At 50.9% G+C, this 19,651-nt stretch overlaps 1 protein-coding gene across 2 annotated transcripts in view; it reads right to left on the reverse strand.

Annotated features, from left to right (window-relative positions):
- Positions 1-6,039: 6,039 nt before the first annotated feature.
- Positions 6,040-19,651, reverse strand: part of WNT7A (Wnt family member 7A) — a 66,862-nt gene continuing 53,250 nt past the window's right edge. For both annotated transcript variants that reach the window (XM_077857686.1, XM_077857687.1), the window contains exon 4: positions 6,040-8,501. In XM_077857686.1, the coding sequence (XP_077713812.1) occupies positions 8,022-8,501 (480 nt within the window). In that variant the 3' untranslated portion in view covers positions 6,040-8,021. The remainder of the gene's footprint in view (positions 8,502-19,651) is intronic.

The following is a 19,651-nucleotide window of genomic DNA, read 5'->3' on the forward strand; positions in this document are numbered from 1 at the left end:
ACGACTCACCTGCCTGAACTGCAAGCCAGGCTCTCTCCTAAGTGCACTTCGCCGGAGTTCCTGCCACCCCATGCCTTCTTTGCCCATAGTTGGTGCTTAACCACATTAATCGATCATCCTCTCAGAGGTCAAAGGGGAAGAAAGTGAAACAGCAGAGAAGAGGGCCAGGCTGGCAGAGAAAGGATCTAACTCAAGGAAGTAATTATATATTAAGTGAAAAAGTCCACCGGCATGCTCTCTGATTTAGCACCACCACGTCTCTGAGGGATCTGCAGCCCTGGCTGCCTTCCAGTAGCAAGAGCTGTGTCAGAGTATCTGCTGCAAGTCACGTCTCTGCCACCGTCCAGGTGTGCTGGCTAGCAGGTGGGCGCTGGCAGGTGGGCTGGAGGCTGTGCAGGGCAAAAGAAGATATTCCTGTGGAGAGGAGGGCAGCCTGGCGCCTAACTAAGTGCCAAATGACAGGCCCTGGGAGCCGAGCCTCAGTTTGCTTGTCTGCAGTATGGGTGTCACTGGGATGCAGGAGCCCCAGGACCTGGGGGTGTTCAAAAGCCTGTTACTGAGTGGCAAATCCGAGCTATGCCTTGTTGGAGACCAGAGAGGGTCAGGGGGAAGCTGCACAGAACATAGTCCTCTCCGGTCAGCCACCATGGGGGAGGGGTGCAGGGCAGTGGGGTAGACAGGCAGATAGGCTGCCTTTGGGGGGTAGCAGAAGGTGGGGTGAGCAGACTGCAGCAGCTCTAGGACCACCTCTCAAAGTAGTCCTGATGGACTATGTTCCCCTATGCGGGGGGAGCGGTGGTGTGTATGGGGGTGGTGAAGAGAGCAGTTAGGTGGCTATTGAGAAGACTTTCCCAGGCTCTGAATTTGAGAGCAAATGTTACCAGAATGAAAAGTGCCCAAGATCATCACAACTCAGCTCCCCCCACCCCTCATCTCTGCCCTGGGGAGAGGGATCATAATGCAGACCAGAGAGGGAAGGCATTATCTCAGGGTGTACAGCCAGAAAGTGGCTGGGCCATGCTGCCCGGGGGGTGGGGATGGGGGTGGGGGCAGATGTCTGGGAGGCGGGGTCCCTTGGTACCCAGAGGCCTCGGGTAAACTTTGGGTCATCAGATTTTGCAAATAAAAATATAGGATGCTAGTTAAATTTGAATTTCAAATAAACAATGAATTCTTCTTAGATAAGTATGCCTCGTGTAATATTTGGTACATACTTGTACTAAACTTGCCATTGTTGCTTATCTGAAATTCAGAGTTAGCTGGGCATCTCGTGTGTCCTCTGACAACGGTAGGCACAGGGAGGGGCAGGAAATGACTGGGTCCGGAAGGTAGCAGGGAGCTCCCAAGTCAGATTGTCTGAGTTTTGGTCCCGACCCCACCATGTAACTAACCCCATAACCCATCAGATTGCTGGAAACTCAGCCTGTGTTTTCTCCTACCTTCATCGCACCAACCTCATGAGACTGGCGTGAGGACTCCATGAGATCCTTCTAAAGCCCTTAGAATACAGCCTGGCACACAGTCCAGACTCAATATATGCTCCCTATTTGTATTATGTACTGAAATTGGGTGAGCAGAGGAACTATAATCGATTGTTAGCCGTGCATATAAGGTAGCAGGTCTCAAATGTCGGGGTGTCAGGACTCCTTAACATTTAAAGAAATTATTGCAGATCCAGAGCTGTTCTTGTGTGTCTGGAGATGGGGGAGGTTATCTATTAATTGTTACAATAATAGAAATTGAAGCTGAGAAAAAAATGTAAATATTCATGTATTCATTTTAAATGAGAATGAGCCCACTGTGTTTACATAAATAACATATTTTAAATGAAAATAGCTCTATGTTTTAAAACCAATAAAATAAAACAGTGGGGAAAAGTGGCATTTGTTTTACATTTTTGCCCATTTCTTCCATGCTTGGCTTCATTGAAGTCGGCTGGAGGCTCACATCCGCCACTGCATCCAGCCTCCTGTGCTAGCACCCGTCATCTGGCCTTTAGAAAAGCCCACTGTATACCTATGAGTGCACGAGTGTGAAAAAGGCAAGTGTGTTAGTATTGCCATAAAAATAGTCGTGACCTTCTAATCTCCTAATCCTGGGAGAGGTCCACGGGCCACACGTTGAGAATCCCCCTCTGGGACCCATCTCCGGCAGAGGCCCCTCACCGCCCCAGAGCCACCTGCTGATGGGGACAGAATGCAGGCCAGCTGTGAGGCAGTGCTGGTGGGGTCTCAGCCACCGTGGCTAGTCACAGCTACCGTGGGCTCTGAGAGCCGCAAGAGGCCTGCCTGGGATTAGCGTGCACTTTACAGCGGAGTCGCTGAAGCTCAGCCGGTGGAAGGGCCTCCCTGGCCCAATCTGTCCACAGGAAGAGGGACAGGGCTGAGACTGGAGTCCAGGGTCCTGGACGGAGAAAGGGGCTTTGCACCCGGGCACACTCCTCTCTGTGAGGTCAGACCAGAGCTCAGAGGGTGCTCTCTTGGCCCTCAGGGGTCATTTCTCTCTTCATACTCCATGATCTCCCATCTGGGTATGTTCTCTTGAGGGAGATGGCCCTGAGTGCCCTCCAGCTCGCATGCCCCTGCTTCCTGGCCTGCCCCTGCACCCAACACACACACACACACACACACACACACACACACACACACACACAGGGCCTGCTGCCAAGCAGATGCCCAGGATTAAAGGTGAATGGTGAAGGTCAAGCCAGCTTCCAGGTAAGACAGGTTGCTCAATCTGTGAGCAGCCTCTGGGTGTACATCTTGTGAGTGTGACCCTGTACCCCTGGGGGTGACAGAGCCTGTCAATGAGGTCCGTCTGGGCTCCAGTCATGGCAGATGTGCGCCTGCACTTCCCCTTTGTGAGTGCCTGGTCCCTCCATTGGCCACGTGCCAGGCCCTTGGGTCTCTCGCTCAGTGTCTGTGTGAGACTGTGTGTCCGTGCGCACGCACACGAGCATGTGGCATGACGCTTTCTCTGGGTCGGGGGTGGCTGACCATCTTGGAGGCTAAGCTGAAAGATGGCTACAGAGTTCTCCCGTTGTCTCCAACACATTCTTCTGGGGCCAGGAGTGTCGTTGCGGCAACCAGTGGCCACCTTGTCAAGGGAGCAGATGTGTCTGCGATCACATCAAGAGAGCTTGATCTGTCTCTGCACTCCCATCTGGCCCCGAGTAGGCAGGCGGCACTCAGGACGTGCCAATTCCTGTCCCGTGGCTCCTTAACTCCAGAAGCCTGCCTGCGCCCACCACCCCCACCCCCTGCCTGGGCCCAAGTGGGGGCCCAGCGAATCTGGGAACAGGCTCCAGGTCTTTGGTCATTCTTATTCAACAAAGATTTATTAACCCAACTGTGTGCTGGGCACCAGAGACCTAGCGGTAGCCAAGACGCATGAAGTCCTACCCTCACGAAACTCAATAAACATATTAATACCCAAGCCTCACACCTCCTCAGCCCTTACACTATGCCAGGCGTTGTGTTTTGCAGTTTACATGTGTTGGTTCAACACCTCACTGATTCTACGACTGCCCCTGTTCTACAAATGGGGAAAGACAGGCACGGGTTATATTACTTGCTCTAAACCACACAGCAGTAAGCAATAGAGGCAGGTTGAGCACTGGGCATCTGGCTCTAGACTCTTAACCACTATACCGCACAGCCTCCAGTAAGTGAGAAAGACCGTTTAATATCATGGCAAATGCCACAAAGAAACAAAAAGGGCGGATGAAGGGTGCTGGAAGCCAGGGTTGTTGGCATTGAAGAATTGGCATTGGAGTTGTCTTAGTAACCAAAGAGATCCAGCCATGCAAAGGTCAGAGGGAACCGCATATGCAAAGGCCTGGAGGCAGGACAGGAACTGGCACAGAAGGAAGGCCACCAGCCACAGCTTAGGGAGGGAGGGGCTCTGTGTCCTAACAGATGACCTTCAAAATCTCAGTGGCTTCCACGGCAAGAGGTGTTTATCTTGCTGTCGGTGTTCCTGATCAGGAGGCCGCTCTCCTCCAAGTGGCCATTCAGGGACCATTGAGAGCCCTTCCTTTTGTGGTTCCACTGCCCATACCCTAGGGCCCCGGAGTGGCTGTGTCACACACTGGAAGGGAAAGAGCGTGAGAGGTGCTGAGGGGCTGGGAGGGAGCATGTCACCCCCACTTCGTGGTCTGAGCCCAGTCCCCTGGCCACTCTCAACTGCAAAAGAGGCTGAAACATGCCCAAGCAACATGACCTGGGAGAAGAAGACCCTGCCATGGCGCAAACGTAGCCAGACTCTGCCACCAAATGGCTGCTGGTTGTGCCCACGGAGAGTGGTCAGGTTTGGGTATATTGTGGCATAGACCAACGGGATATGATGATGGATGGAGGAGTGGAGGAAAACAAGACTCAAGACTGACGACAGGGCAGCTGACAGGGGTGGGGAGGGTGAGACTCTGGGGAGGGGAGAATGGGAGGACTTGGGTTTCCCTTAGCCAGCTGCCAGGGCACCCCCTGCAGGCCTATCCCCTTGGGGTCCTTGGGAAGGCCCTGCCCCTGCCCTGTGGAGCCTTGAACTGGGCTTAAACTTAAGTCCAGAGGATGTGTGAGTGCATGCCCACACATGTATGCACACATATGTACGTCTGAAAACAAACAGGAACTTTATCCCTCCCAAACCAGCCTCCAAACTACTTTACTGCTGCTAGAGTGCACCACTGTTGGTGAAAGGACTTTCCCAGGAGGCACAAGGCCCAGCTTGGTCTTCTTTCTGCTAGACTTGCTGTGTGGCCTTGCATAAAGCCCTACCCCTCTCTGGGCTTCAGTTTCTCCATCTCTAAAATGAGAGGTTCAGGGGCACCTGGGTGGCTCAGTCAGTTAAGGATCTGCCTTTGGCTCGGGTCATGATCCCAGGGTCCTGGTATCAAGATCACATCAGGCTCCCTGCTTAGAGGAGAGCCTGCTTCTCCCTCTTCGTCTGCCACTCCTGCTTGTGTGCACAAATGCTCTCTCTCTCTCTCTCTCTCTGTCCCCCTCTCTGTCAAATAAATAAATAAAATCTAAAAACAATAAAATAAAATAAGATAAAACAGGAGCTTTGGTTCAAATTAGAGGCTGCATGCTGGTGGCCCAAAAGCCAAGTTCAGCTTATAGCCTACACCATCCTCATGGTATTTGTGAAAATACCAAAAAGGTGGGAGATTTTTATGTAAAATTTTGATTCAGTCTCTTAAGATTTAGGTCTTTTTAAGTCCATTTTGTTGAAAAGCCATTTTAGGAATAAACCAAAGAGGGGGAAATATTTTGCTAATATTTTTTGCTAACACAGAGCCTAATATTTTTTAGCATAAGCTGTGTTTGAAGAATCTTATCATTATGGAAAGAATAGTAATACATGATAATAATAATATTTATTGTTCAACCATTGCTCTGCAACTCAAAGTGCCATACAGTCATCAGTGTGAGGAAGACCTCGCGACATAATTATTATCCTACTTTTATAGATGGAGAAATTGAGATTCAGAGCCCAACTGAGCTGGGGACCTCAGAGAGGGAGCAGCCCCAGGGTTGGAAACTAACTGTGCTAAGGGGTCAGGTGACACACTGGCAGCCAACCTAGATATTCTTCTCGAAGGCCTGGCTGCCCTCATGTCAGACATACTCTCCATCTGTATAGTAGGGAAGGACATGGAGGTGATTTCTAGGGTATCTAGGGAGGCTTAGTCAGAACCTTCTTGATTCTTAGACACCATGAGGCCAGGAACAGAGGGACTATAGGCTTGGAAACTCTCTTCGCTCATGGTAGACTCTGGTTTTCTCAGGCAGAGATAAACTGTGACATGGGATCTGTAAGAAGCTTCTGTATATTTTCTCCTACCTAACTGCCCACCCCCCACCCCCCATCCATCCATCCACCCATCTACTCACCCATCCACCCATCTACCCATCTACTCCCCTATCCACCCACCCACTCACCCATCCAACCAGCTACCCATCCATCCACTCAGCCCTTCACATCCCTACCCATCCCGACACCCAAGTAAAGAAGAAATAAATGGTCCAAGGGAAGAAATCAGCCAACCATCCAGCCATTTTATTTGTCCATGCTGTGATCTAGGCCCAGTGCTGACATTGGGGAGTCCAACACAGCCTAGACACGGAGGAGTGCCCAGTGCATGGGGCCATCAGGCTGTGGTCTCAGAGGTATCTGAGTTTCACCAGTGTCTGTGGGCACAGAGTTCAGAGGTGCCATCTCTTGGTGGCTCAACACAATCGCCAAAGGTCCCTATAGTCTGCCTCACACCACACCTCACCCGCAAGCAGAGACACCTGGGGACCAGCAGATGCATAGGCACACACCCACATGTACACACACCACCCTGCATCTCTCAGGCACATGGAGAGAGACACACACATAGATGAGTATATGCACGAGCACACACAATGTGGGCACATCAGCCCCCCAAGGGTACTTGATGGTGCAAAGTCACATGACTACCCCAAGACTCCCCAAGGTCATACACACATACATACACACACGTGCACACAGAAATGCAAACGGACACATATTAGAACACCCACAGCCTCTTGGAGGAGAGCCTTCCAGGTTGACAGGCACTGGATACAGGTGGACCCAGAGCAGAGAGGCCTTGTCCACACCTCTCTGCCTGTCTGCCCTAAGACCACGACATCCAGGAAGCCATGCTGAGCCCTGCTGCTCACGGGACCCCCTCACCCCAACTTTTCTGCCCCATAACTGAAGACTATGCCTCACCTCTCGGGACACACAGCAATGGCAGGGGTGTGCCAATGAGGAGCGGGCTCCCTGAGCTGGTTTCTGCCGAGTGGCGAACCATCAAGCTCTGTGATGGTCACCCAATGCCAAGGGTACGGGCCTGCCCACCACATGGCTCATCTCGAGGTCACAGCTCAGTGACCCTACTCAAAAGGCCTTGGCTGGGGATCTGATTCCTTTCCCAGGTAATATTGATGACACCCCAGCCCAGGCATCCAGGGGCCACTTCTGCCCACCTGGCTAACAGAACTCGAGAACCCAGCTATGTGAGGGTCCCCATGGGGACCACGCCTCACTCCTCCTTACCCCAAAGCAAGTACCAGAATTAAGAAGAAGCACAGGCCACGGAATGATACAGGCAGACTCAATATAAATAAAATATTCATATAAAAATAGTCTCTTACAAAATATTCTCTCTTATCCAGTGGCTCACTTTCCAAAAGATGGAAACTGCTGGGAGTTTTATTATTACCCTTCCTCTCTCTCTGTATTCCAAACTGGATTCCTCTACTGGTGTTAAGTTTGATCTGGGGAGGACTAAAGGATGGGAATCATAACTGGGGAGATGTCTCCAAATCTGGATCATCTTAAATTTCTGGATAAGTAGCAGCAAACAGCAAAAAAATATAAACGTGTGTGTATATATATCTATATATGTATAAAGGACGTCTGCTCTTAAACATCTAGTGCTGCAAGGGTGGGGAGTACCTGCAAAATCAACTAGTAGAAATATCTGCATCAAGGATAATTATGTACAGTTCTACTTGGCTCCTTGTCCTAGTGACAAAATTATCCCGCAAGGAAAGCAAGCGGTCCACGTTGATTGCAGAAAACGGATCCCGACGAGGTGGAAGGATTCTTTTTAATTAAATAAATTAATATTATTTTTTATCAGAATAAATTGTTAAATATTGCTATGTTGAGGCCCCAGGGTCCAGAGCTCCTGGTGCGAAAGGCTCTGCTCCAGCCGAGGAGGGCCCTGGGTGGGCGCTGTCTGGGGTCGGGGTGGAGCAGCAGTGGCTACGGACGAGAATAGTCCCGGGCTCTGGGGAGATCTTTCATTTGGGCGCCTGCAGAAAACCCAGGAGAAGTGTCCCCATAGCAGAAAAGACAAGCTCAAGCTCAGCATTCCCCCCGTGGAGGCCCCTGAAGAGACCTGCCAGGGTGACTGCAGCCCGGGAGCTGTCCGGTCCCTCCTGCAGTCTGCCTCGCAGCTGGAGGCGCCCACCTGGCCCTAGGGCGGCGCCGTCGTCTCAGGCTCACTTGCACGTGTACACCTCGGTACGCTCGCTGCAGGTGTTGCACTTGACATAACAGCACCAGTGAAACTTGCAGTTGCACTGCCACACGCGGGCGTACTGGTGGGTGTTGTAGCCGCGACCGCAGCACATGAGGTCACAGCCGCTGGCCTGCGGGGCCGTCTTGTTGCAGGCGCGGCCCTGCGTGCCCACGCTGCCCGTCACCGGGTCCTCCTCGCAGTAGTTGGGCGACTTCTCGATGTACACCAGGTCTGTGTCCATGGGCTTGCGGTAGGACAGCGGCTTCTTGATCTTCAGGAAGGTGGGCCGTTTGTTGCGGCTGGCGCGCACCGGCTCCACGTGGACGGCCTCGTTGTACTTGTCCTTGAGCACGTAGCCCAGCTCGCGGAACTGTGGCAGTGTGGTCCAGCACGTCTTGGTGGTGCACGAGCCGGACACACCGTGGCACTTGCACTCCAGCTTCATGTTTTCCTCCAGGATCTGCAGGGGTGAGCGGGGAAGAGCACAGCGCAAGTCACTGCATGTGGCGGCCTGCGGCAGCCCACGCCCTGCCCACGCCCCCCACCCCCCACCACCTCCACCTAGCCAGCTAGGACTTTTTGTGATTCTTTGTGGTCAGGCCACAAATCCCTCTCACCTCTAGCCTTTGTGCCATGCTTCTACCTGGAACCCACTTGCTCTCCTGGCCCCCGGTCCCGCTCCTATCTGGTCCTGAGATAGATGCTGAGATCAGTCAGGCCAGTCCAGGGCACACAGGGGTTCCCTTTGGCCTGCACAGGCTTAAAAGCATTTTTGAACCAACATTGAAAAACCAGTAGAGGAGCACCTGGGTGGCTCAGCGGGTTCAGCGTAGTCTTGGGCTCAGGTTGTGATCCTGGGGTCCTGGGATCGAGTCCCACATCAGGATCCCCACAGGAAGCCTGCTTCTCCCTCTGCCTATGTCTCTGCCTCTCTCTGTGTGTCTCTCATGAATAAATAAATAAAATCTTTAAAAAGAAAAAGAAAGAAAGAAAAAAGAAAAACCAGCAGATAGAGACTTCCAGGGTTGGTTGGTTGGTTGGTTGGTTCCAGCAAACAGAAAAGGCACCTGGCAACTCCAGGGCAAGATTCAAATCATTTAAGGTACTCGGGTCCAGCTGAGCGCTGACCGACTGGCATGGAAGCTGGCCACAAATGCTAGCATGGCTGTCCTGCTCACCACAATCTCTGGCAGCAAGCCCTGGAGCTGAACCAGCAACCATCTCCTTCACAGGCTGGCATTCCTCAATTTGCCGCAGTCCCCACCACTCCATATTGTATCCCTGACCTCGAGTATATATTTAAAAGGTCATCTGCTTTGACCACTTATGAAATCTGCCAGGCACAGTGAACCCCTGGGGCCAGGAACACCTGGCTCTGATTTAACCTTCCCTGGCAGCTTTCTGTAACCTAAAGGCTCAAAGGAATGCCTCTTCTGAGATCCCAATTCCCCTCCAGCTCCCATCACCATGGCACTGAGAGGCCACCCTGTATGAGGAACAAAAAGCACAAGATACCTGACCTTGGATTTAAACCCCAGATCTAACCTGAACCAGCTGTGTGTCCTTGGGCAACTTACTTGAGTCCTCTGTGCTGGGTTTGCTCGTACGCAAAATGGAGATGATAATTGTAATTAGTAGTGATCATACAATGAAATACTTGGCAGCAACAGAAAAGAGTGAACTAATACACACAAGAACAGATCTCTAAGATGTAATGTTGAGTGAAAGAAGTCAGATGCCAAAAAGAACATACTATGCGATTCCACTGATAGGAAGTTCAAGGAGAGGCGATACTATTGGCTGGGTTTCGTTAATCTTTACATACAAGGGCAGTGGGCCACAGACGGCCTGTGAACCGTATTTTGCTGACTCCTGCCTTGGAATACCCCTGCGAGCAAAGAAGGCAACATTTACCAAACCCCCCATGGTACTGGATATTTAGGTTGTTTTCAAGCTTTTGGGTTCTATGGGGTTTTTTAAGTTTTTTCTCTCCCTCCCTCTCTTCTTTCTTTCTTTTTATAACTCTATTATAGAAGGCAGTGGAACTAAAGCTTCTCTTCCTTCCTCATCCTCTTCAGCCTGATTTCATCCCAAAAGACATTTATGAAGCTCCTACTGTGTACCAGGCATGGGGATGGGGATGTACTAGTGGGCATAGTTTCTGGGTCATAACATATGAGCATTTTCATGGCCTTCATCTGGACTGTTAAATTAACTTTGCCTGTTATCTAGTGGGAAGAAATGGACTGATGACTGAACATTTATTAATCACCTGTCCAGGCACTGGTCATGCTTTTGTATGTGGCATTACTTAATTCCACGAGGTAGGTATGATACCATCTTATGAGGTAGAAGCTAGGCTCGCCGAAGTCCTAGAGCTGGTCTGGAGGGCATTCAGAGACAAGGGTCTTATTGCTGGGAGTTGTGAATCAACTGCTTGGTGGCTGCTTACTTGCTTCATGACTTTGAAATTGTCACACCCTCTCTGGGCCTCAGTTGCCTTCACTGTGACATGGAATGAAGGCAATTCCATCTTTTCAGGCCAAAGTCAGGGCACTGGACCAGAATCAGACATCCAAAAAATAATCATTAGTTCTGTCTCTGGGCCTGGGCCAGTGCGGGTCCTGGGGACACAGAGGTAGTAACAAGATAAGGTCCCGGTCTCCAAGGATGGGCTCGTGTTCAGGGTCCTCTCAGTCCTAAGAGCTCTGCCTCTAGGAGGAGGTGACCAGTGCATGGATCAATGGACTCAACAGGAAGGGAGCACACCCTGTTTCAACCATGGTATCTGCAATTCAATGAGCCAGCAACACCACAAGTATCCAGAATGTCCAGGGACAGAGATTCCAGTGGCTAATGCTCTGACTCCAGGACACCTAGTGTGAGAGCACCTACTGTGCACAGTGTCCTCACAGGACCCGCACACACATGCAGCTGCTACTGAATGAGCAGCCCTCCCAAAAAAACACACATGTCCCTTTCGGTTGTCTGTGGGGAGATAGCTCCAAAGTGTCCAGCTCTCCTTCCTGCCTTGGCCTGAGAAGCGTGGGAAAGAGCAGGGCTCAGAGAGGGGTGTGGCAACGTGCTTTGGGGGCAGGGTTAGGCAGCAGGTTCCGGCTGACTGAGGCTTTAGTGCAGTTGGAGATCTCAACAAGACATGCTGGGGACACTCAGAATGGATTCTGACAATACTGAGGATGTGGGGCACCTGGAACCCTCATCACAGTTGGCAGGTGTACACACACTGCACGGCTCTAATAAGATGTGCTGACCTACAACTCAGAGATTTCACTTCCAAGGTATACACCTGAGAGACTGGAATGCTTGTGTGCGCAGCAAACAGGTTCAAAGACATTCATAGCAGCAGTATTGATGGACATATGGAGAGTGCCCAGGGGGGTGGATGCACGGTATCTTCACACTGGGCACTCTCCATATGTCCATCCGTGGTGGGATGGATAAACTGAGGGGTGCACTCAGTGAGACACTATAAGACAGTGACAATGAACAGATACAGCAAAGCACATCACAGAGGTCAAACTCAGAAACACAGTGGGGAGGGGCGCCTGGGTGGCTCAGTTGGTTAAGCGTCTGCCTTTAGCTCAAGTCATGATTCTGGGTCCTGGGATTGAGCCCCGCATTGGGTACCCTGTGGGGAGCCTGCTTTTCCCTCTCCTCCCATGCATGCTATCTCTGTCTTTCTCTCAAATAAATAAATAAATAAATAAATAAATAAATAAATCGATCAATCTTAGGAGAAAAGGAAAATAAATATAGTGGGAACAAAGCAATTGTAAAAGACTTCTACAGAATGAGTTCATCTATATAAAGTTCAAAGGTAGGCAGCCCCCCCAAAAAACACACATGTCCCTTTAATATAATACAACTGGATTGTATTGTTCAGGGGCACTTACAGAGGTAGAAAGTATAATGAGAAGTAAAGAAATGAGGGTATATGCTTTATAATGAGTATATGCTATATACTCATATAATAATATATAGTATTATAATAGTATAATATATAGTATTATAATAGTATAATAATAGTATAATATAATGAGTATATGCTTTATAATTATTCTTTTAAATCAACACAGATGTCCTGTGTGCTTTTTTGCACATAAGCTATATCTCACAATTTATAAAAATGCAATGGGTACAAGAGCCACAGAGCACATGAAAGGATGCTCAATATCACTAGGCACCAGGCTAATGCAAATCAAAATTGCAATGAGATACCAGTTCACACCCTCCCTCTAGGATGGCCGATAGAAGAAACACTGGCCTAGCAAGTAATGGCAAGGGTGTGGAGAAATGGAGCAGCCCTGTGGAAAACCATATGGTAGTTCTTCAAAATGTGAAGCTTAGGGTTATCATATGGCCCAGTGCTATGACCAGAATATTTGAGTCCCCCTTCTCAAATCTGTGTGTTGAAATCCTAACCCCCAAGGAAGACAGTAAGTAGGGCCTTTGGGAAGTTTTTAAGTCATGAGGGTGGAGCTGTCATGAATGGGATGAATGCCTGACAAAAGAGGCTCCAGAGAGACCCCTGGCCCCTTCCACCATGTGAAAATACAACAAGAAGGCACTGGCTTTGTTTTTTGTTTTTTAAGATTTTATTTATTTGAGAGAGAGAGAGAGAGCACAAGCCAGGGAGGGAGAAGTAGAAGCAGACTCCCCACTGGTCAGGAAGCCCAATGCAGGGTTCGATTCCAGAACCCCAGGATCATGACTAGAGCCGAAGGCAGACACTCAACTGACTAAGCCACCCAGGTGCCCCAAAGCTGGCTTTGAACCAGAAAGCGGGCTGGCGACCATGCTGGTATGCCTCCTCCAGAACTGTGAGAAATAAATGTCTATTGTTTGTAAGTCACCCAATCTGTGGTACATGGTTATAGCCGCCTCAACAGATTATGACACCCTGCAGTTCTGCTCCTAGGTATACACTCAGGAGAAATGAAAACATACGCCCATACAAAAAACTTGTAAACCAATGTGAACAGCAGCATTCTTCATAATCGCCAAAAGTGGAAACCACCCAACTGTCTGTCAATTGATGAATGGATAAACAAAATGTGGCATATCCACACAATGGAACATTATTCAGCCATAAAAAGGAATGAAGTGCTGACACACCCTATAGCATGGATGGACCTTGAAAGCATTATGCTCAGTGATACAAGCCAGACACAAAAGACACAAATTGTATGATTGTGTTTATATGCTATGTCCAGAATACACAAATTTATAGAGACAGGAGGTAGATTAGTGGTTTGGGAAGAGGCTGGGGGAAATGAGTGACTGCTAGAGAGTACAGGTTTCTTTCTGAAGTAATGAAAATATTAGAATATTATGATGGTCTAACATATCTGAGAATATGTTTAAAAGTGTTGAGCTAAATACTTTAAATGAGTGTACTGTATGGTATGTGAATTATACCTCAGTAGAGCTGGTTTTTTAAAAAGTCACTGGAAGGTTTTAGTGAAAAAAGCAATAGGTTGTATTTTTGAGGCTGTGACACCAACTGTTTTTGTTGTGGCGGATGCTGGGCCAGGAGCCCCAGTGCCAGAGGTCAGGCTCCAGGGTCAGGTTGGGTGCAGCTGCCACTCCCGCTGCATGCAGCCTCCCCTACATTGCCTCCCTCTTCCTGTGAGGCCACAGCTGGCCCGAGGCCATGGTAGTATTTGTGTGGGCCCCTAATCAGATGATGGCCAGCCTGTTAACCCTGCAAACTCTGCATTTTCAGAGCCTCAGTGATCGCATTATATCCACACTAAGCTGGGCATAATCAGCCGCCCTGGCCAGAACTGGCCACCCAGACGGGCATCCGGATGGGCACCCAGCCCTCTCCCCGAGGCAGGGGACAACAGCAGAGGAAACAAGTGTGGGACAAAGCCACATTCTTTGCACTCCCTGCCCCCACCCCTCGAGGCCAGGCTGGCTACCAGCTTCTCAGCTATCCAGAGGGACTTCCAGGGCTCCCTCTACACTTGAAGAGTCTGGATTGTGGTTAAGTGACACGTGGTTGGAGGGTCTGCAGGCTCCAAGATGACACAACCCCATGCACCTTCCCAGTGCTTGGCACATAGCAGGTTCCCAGGAAATGGCCAAAGGTAAATTCGCCAACAGGAATTGATACCGGGGATTGATACCGGGGTCCTGGGATTGCATTCAAACTATTTCACGACCAGCATGCAGCAAGCCTGAGCTACCACCCTGAATGTTCAGGGTCTGGGAGGCCCTGCCTGGCTGGATGGAGGAGTCCGGAGGACCCCGGGAGCAGGCGTGATGTGTGGAGGGGTGATCAGAGGGCTTGGAGCAGCTGCTATGGACCTATGTTAATATTTTATGTCCCTGGTTGAGGTGCTGGGTCCCAGCTTACAGAGCAGCCACCTAAGACTGCTCGGGATCTGCCACTTTGCCATCCTGGGATGCAGAGATGCCTCGATGCAAAAGGCAAGTGAAGGGGGAAATCCATCTGGGAGGCCCAGGGCCTGGTGTCTCAGTGTCTCTGGAGAACATGGAGTTCTCCGGTCTCTCCAAACGGTGGCCTGGGTTCCGAACACAGTGAGGGCCTCAGATTAATGGGCTGGGGGGCACTCTGGGGGGAAAGAAGTGGCTGCTCCAGGGTTCACATTTTACCTGATTCCTTCTCTTCTCTACCTGTCGCTGCTGGTCAGCTAGGAGATGCAATTTTATCGTGAGTGGATGGGGAGGCCAGGAACACAATTCTGGATTCACAGAGATCTTGTACTGGTTGTAACAAACGTGCCACTCTGGTGCAGAAACTGTGCAGGTGGGCGCAGGGCCGATCTCTGTCCCTTCTGCTCAGTTTTGCTGCAAACCTAAAACCGGTCTGAGAAATAAAGTCTATTTTTAAGAAAAAAAGATCTCAGGAGAGAAAGCTGTATGCAGGGACAGTCTCCAGTGCTGAGATTGGGTTTGTCTCCACTGCTCTTTGGCCGAGTACCCTTGCTGGCCCTCAGTTTCCCCATTTTGAACTCAAGGGTCTGAACTAGATGATTCCCAAGGCTGCTTCTGATGCCATCTCTCTGTCTTAGCTTTGTATCCATACTGGTCCATAACCTATAGAGTGTTTTCAGAGCCCTGACGGCACCTGATTTTCCTGACACTCCCTGAGAGATGGATATTATCATCCCATTTCACAGGTGAAGAAAGTGAGGCTCAGAGAAAGGGAGGGACTTAGGCAAGGTCAGAGTGTGTGTCCGTATGTCTCTCCAGACCACTCCCCATACTTTTGCCTCTTGCCGTGTGCGGGGGAGACCACGTGGCCCCTGACCATTGCTATTGGTGATTGCTAGGTTGGGCCTGGTGCATATCAGTCATGGGGTAGTTTGAATGCCACTGTCACTTCCAGGTGGGCCTGACCAGTGGAAGCACTGGTGTGAGATGAGATGGCAGGAGGCAAGTCCTGCCAGGTATACCTCCTGCTCGCTGCCCCCTGGGCCCCACATTTTCCATCTCCCTAGAAAGATGCTCCACTCCTGTTAGTAGTCACTCCCTATTTCTCCCTTCCCCTCAGTCCCAGGCAGCTACTAAATAGTGTTCTGTAAGGACACCTGGGTGGCCAGGTGTGATACAGGGGTCCTGGGATTAAGTCCCACATCGGACTCCCTGCATGGAGCCTGCTTCTCCCTCTGCCTGCATCTCTGCCTCTCTCTCTGCGTGTCTGTCATGAATAAATAAGTAAAATCTTTTTTAAAAAGATAAACACTGCTCTGTCTTCACGATTTGTCCATTCTAGACACTTCCCATAAATGGCATCATACAACACGTGGCCTTTGGTGTGTCTAGTTTCCCTCCCTGAGCATAATGTTTGCAAGGTCCTTCCGTGGTGTAGCATGTAACCAATGCGTCCTTCCTTCTTTTATTTATTTATTTATTTATTTATTTATTTATTTATTTATTTATTTATTTTTGTGTCCTTCCTTCTCATGGCTGAATAATACTCCGTCATGTGGCTACCCCACACTCTGTCCTGTTCCTCGGGTTGCTGGACAGCAGTCCCTCTCTAAACTCTCCCTAATTTCCTAGTCTGAGGCAACCCTGGTGGCTGCCCGCCACCCCTCTGGGGCGAGCTGAGAGGGAGCCCCTTCCCCTGGACTCCCACGTCTGTCCTTGTCCACCCTTTGGCTCTGCCCCCTGCCCCTTATCACGCTGACCTTTACTGCCATCCTGGGGCTCAACCCAGCAAGTCTACCACTGGACATATGGACCCTCTGGGAGGCTCATGCATGTGCCAAGTGGCCAAATGCCTCACAGAGGCATTAACCGAAATAGCGAGAGGCCCAGAGAATCAAAAGATCCACCCGTGGGGACTGATTATATAAAGTTGACGCTTCTGTAAACTGGAATGTTCTGCAGCTGTGAAAGAGAATGAGGCAGTGAAAGAGAATGAGTACGCAGACCGCGAGCTCATTTGTGTGAGAAAGAAAAGATGCGTGCATGGGTGTTACTAAGAGCACAGAATAATATATCTGGAATTATACATGAGAGATTGGTAAGAGCGGCCACTTCTGGGGGGGACACCCAGCGCCAGGGGCCTGGGGAGGGGGGAGCCTCCCTTTCGTACCTTTTGAATATGCTATCATGTCAGGAAAAAGCCACCCTGTCCACAAAGCCTTCCTTGATTGTCAAGGCAGTCAGTGACTTCCTTATGGTCTTCCTGGCTGTCCCGGGCTGTGGAGTACCTGTCACCTCGGCCCGGTGACTGTCCACCTGTCAGCAGGTCTTTGTGGTGCACATGAACATGTACCGTTCGGATGCCTCTTCTAGGGAAGTCTTGCATCAAAGCTACAGTTAGTGTCGTGCTAGGAAATTGGCTTGGGGGGGCAGGGTCGGGGGAGCCCTGTTTTGTAGTGTTTGCTAATCTCTTTGGGATAAATGTTCCTACCATGGCTGATTTTAAGCTACACATGATTTAACAATTGGCTCCCAAATCCCTGAATCTTTACCACTGGGTCTTGTGAGCCCAGAGGACGCTCCAGCAGATCATGGGACCGGGAGTGGAATCAGCATACAGCCCGCCTGCTATCAGATACTCCAGGGCCTGTCCCAGCCGCAGAACGACAGCCTTCCCGGGTGGGCTGCAGCCCGAGGCTGTGGGGACAGATGGAACAGCAGGTCTGGCCACTCTGATGGGCAGTACCTGCTCCAGAGTTCCTCCCAAGGCTTTGTCCAGCCAACATCGCAGCAACCCCCAGCCCAGTCCTGCTCCTCCCCTTTCCCTCAGCTGAGCCCTAATGAACAGCTCTGACCTGCAATTCCATCCTGGCCTCTGCTTCTGGAGGAACCCCCCTGTGACATTCCTCGGAGACTGAGGCCAGACATTCACCTTCACCTCCCCAGCCTCTGGCAGAGAAAGTCTGGCATGGAGAAGGTACTGACCAGTAGGACGCAGAAAGAAGGCCTTAGCACATGTCTACTCATGTTCATTCGCTTGCTCATTTTGCATCGAGCACCTGCTGCTGAAAAGCCTTGATGCAGGGAGATGCTATCCTTGCGTTCTCTGGGCCTGCAGATCCAAGCCGGGAGCAGCCACACTGATCCTCCTGAATCTAATGGCAAAGCAGTGCGTTCTACGAAGAAGTGGAACAGAATGCAAAGAAAACTTTTGTCCTAAGGATAGCTGCTCTTGAGTGCAGCTCCAGGAAGTCCCCCCCAAGAAGGCAAAGGCTGAGCCGGCAGCCAGATAACAGGAAGGATCAAATAGAATCAGCCCAACACAGCAGGATGGGAAAAGGGCATTTCAGACCAGGAAATAGCACATGCCAAGGCCTGGAGGTAGGAGGGATGTGGCCTGCCCACGAGAGAAATGGGAAGGGACGGGGGGCTGGCCACTCAAGGTGGACACTCGATGCCCTCTGGATGGATGCCCCATGGGAGGGACTGTGTGTCCATCCAGAAGGCAGGAAAGCCAAGGGGTGCCACAAGGGCCTTTCACATAGGAAGTGGCAAGGGCCAAATGACACCTGTAAAGATCATTCCAGACAGAGCAAAAATTAGGTTAGAGAAGTTCAGAGTGGCAGGATAGAGACGGGGAAAGAAACCAGCCCTATAACCCAAGCCAGAGACGACAGTGGCTCTAACAAAGACGGTGGGAGGGGTCGGGAGGGGAAAATCGGCAATACTTCGTGAATGCCCCTTGGGGAGTTTACTGGGGGCCCGGGCACGGGCCTCTCGTATGGACACGGAGACTATGCACTGAAACTAGGAACCCAAAGAAGGACCAGGCCAGAGGAAGAGCATGCATGGAGGGCATAATGAGGAAATTCCAGGCACAGTGAGAAGCCCGGGGCATCTGGGGAGCCTTCTGGTGCCACTGAAATCTGGCCGGGTCAGCCTGGGTGCCCACAGGAGATAATATGACTAGAGTCCCAGGCAGGATTCAGTCACTTCCACAGACTCAAGTGCTTGAAAGCGATCAGAAGTGAGGTAAAAACTTATAATTTTTGGCATTAAAAAAAGAAAAAGGGACACCTGGGTGGCTCAGCAGTTGAGTGCCTCCCTTCGGCCCAGGGCGTGACCCCGGGATCGAGTCCCAGATTGGGCTTCCTGCATGGAGCCTGCTTCTCCCTCTGCCTGTGTCTCTGCCTCTCTCTCTGTGTCTCTCATGAAAAAATAAATAAAATCTTTAAAAAAAGAAAAGAAAAAAGATTACAAAAGCACAAATCTGAGAAAGACTGGAAACCTTTAGATAACCACAAGTTCAACAGGAACTAATAAACTGCTAAAAAGCCAATAGCCTGAGGTCATATTAACTGAGGTCTGGTGCCCACAGTAAGGGAGGCAATTGCCATGTGATTTTCAGAACTCAGCTACACCCCAGCAGATGGACAGACACAGAGCACGTGTAGGGGAAAGAGCTGGAGCTGCTCCTCCATACCAGAGGAGCTGGAGCTGCTCAGCCTAGAGAAGGCAGTTTCTGGGTGTCCCTGGTCCCTGCCCTCCCTGCTCTGCAGGCCCATCCTGGGGCAGGGTGAATGGGAGGTACTGTGTGTCCACCCAGGGGGCAGCACTGGGACTCCAGGTGGAGAGGAGTGACAGGATAGTGGATCCCTGCTCAGGGAGACGCCCGCCCTCCGCTACCGAGCTGACCAGAGCTGGATGGGGGCTGCTGGGGAGGGGATGAGCTCCCTGTCCTGAGAGTGTGCAGCAGCAGCAGTGGGGTCCGCAGTGGGGATTCCTGCACAGGGCAGGGTGGGGCCACCCTCAATCTGCTTCTCTGCTCCCCAACCTGGCCCCAAACCTGTCTGGAGAGCAGGAAGGATTTTCCGCACCGCTGGAGGGAGAAAAATCAATCTCTCTCTGACAGGTCCCCCAGGAAGTGCCAACAATGTACCAGGTGCTGCCCGGAGCCCAGAATTACCCAGGGCAGGATTCTTCGGCCCAGGAGGAGCCTTGGGAGAAACCCAGCTCCAGAAAACGCCTTGATTCATAACGCCAAAGAGACACCATCAGAGTTGGCCTTCTGGGCCACTGCAGACTCTTGGGGCTGCCCAGAGGATCTGGGGGTGGAAGGGGTTCTGAGGGGAGGGAGGTCAGTGACCTCTGGCTCCCACATGGCCTATGCCGCACGGCACTCCAGTC

The sequence above is a fragment of the Canis aureus genome, chromosome 19 (assembly GCF_053574225.1).
Source record: "Canis aureus isolate CA01 chromosome 19, VMU_Caureus_v.1.0, whole genome shotgun sequence".
NCBI lineage: Eukaryota > Metazoa > Chordata > Mammalia > Carnivora > Canidae > Canis > Canis aureus.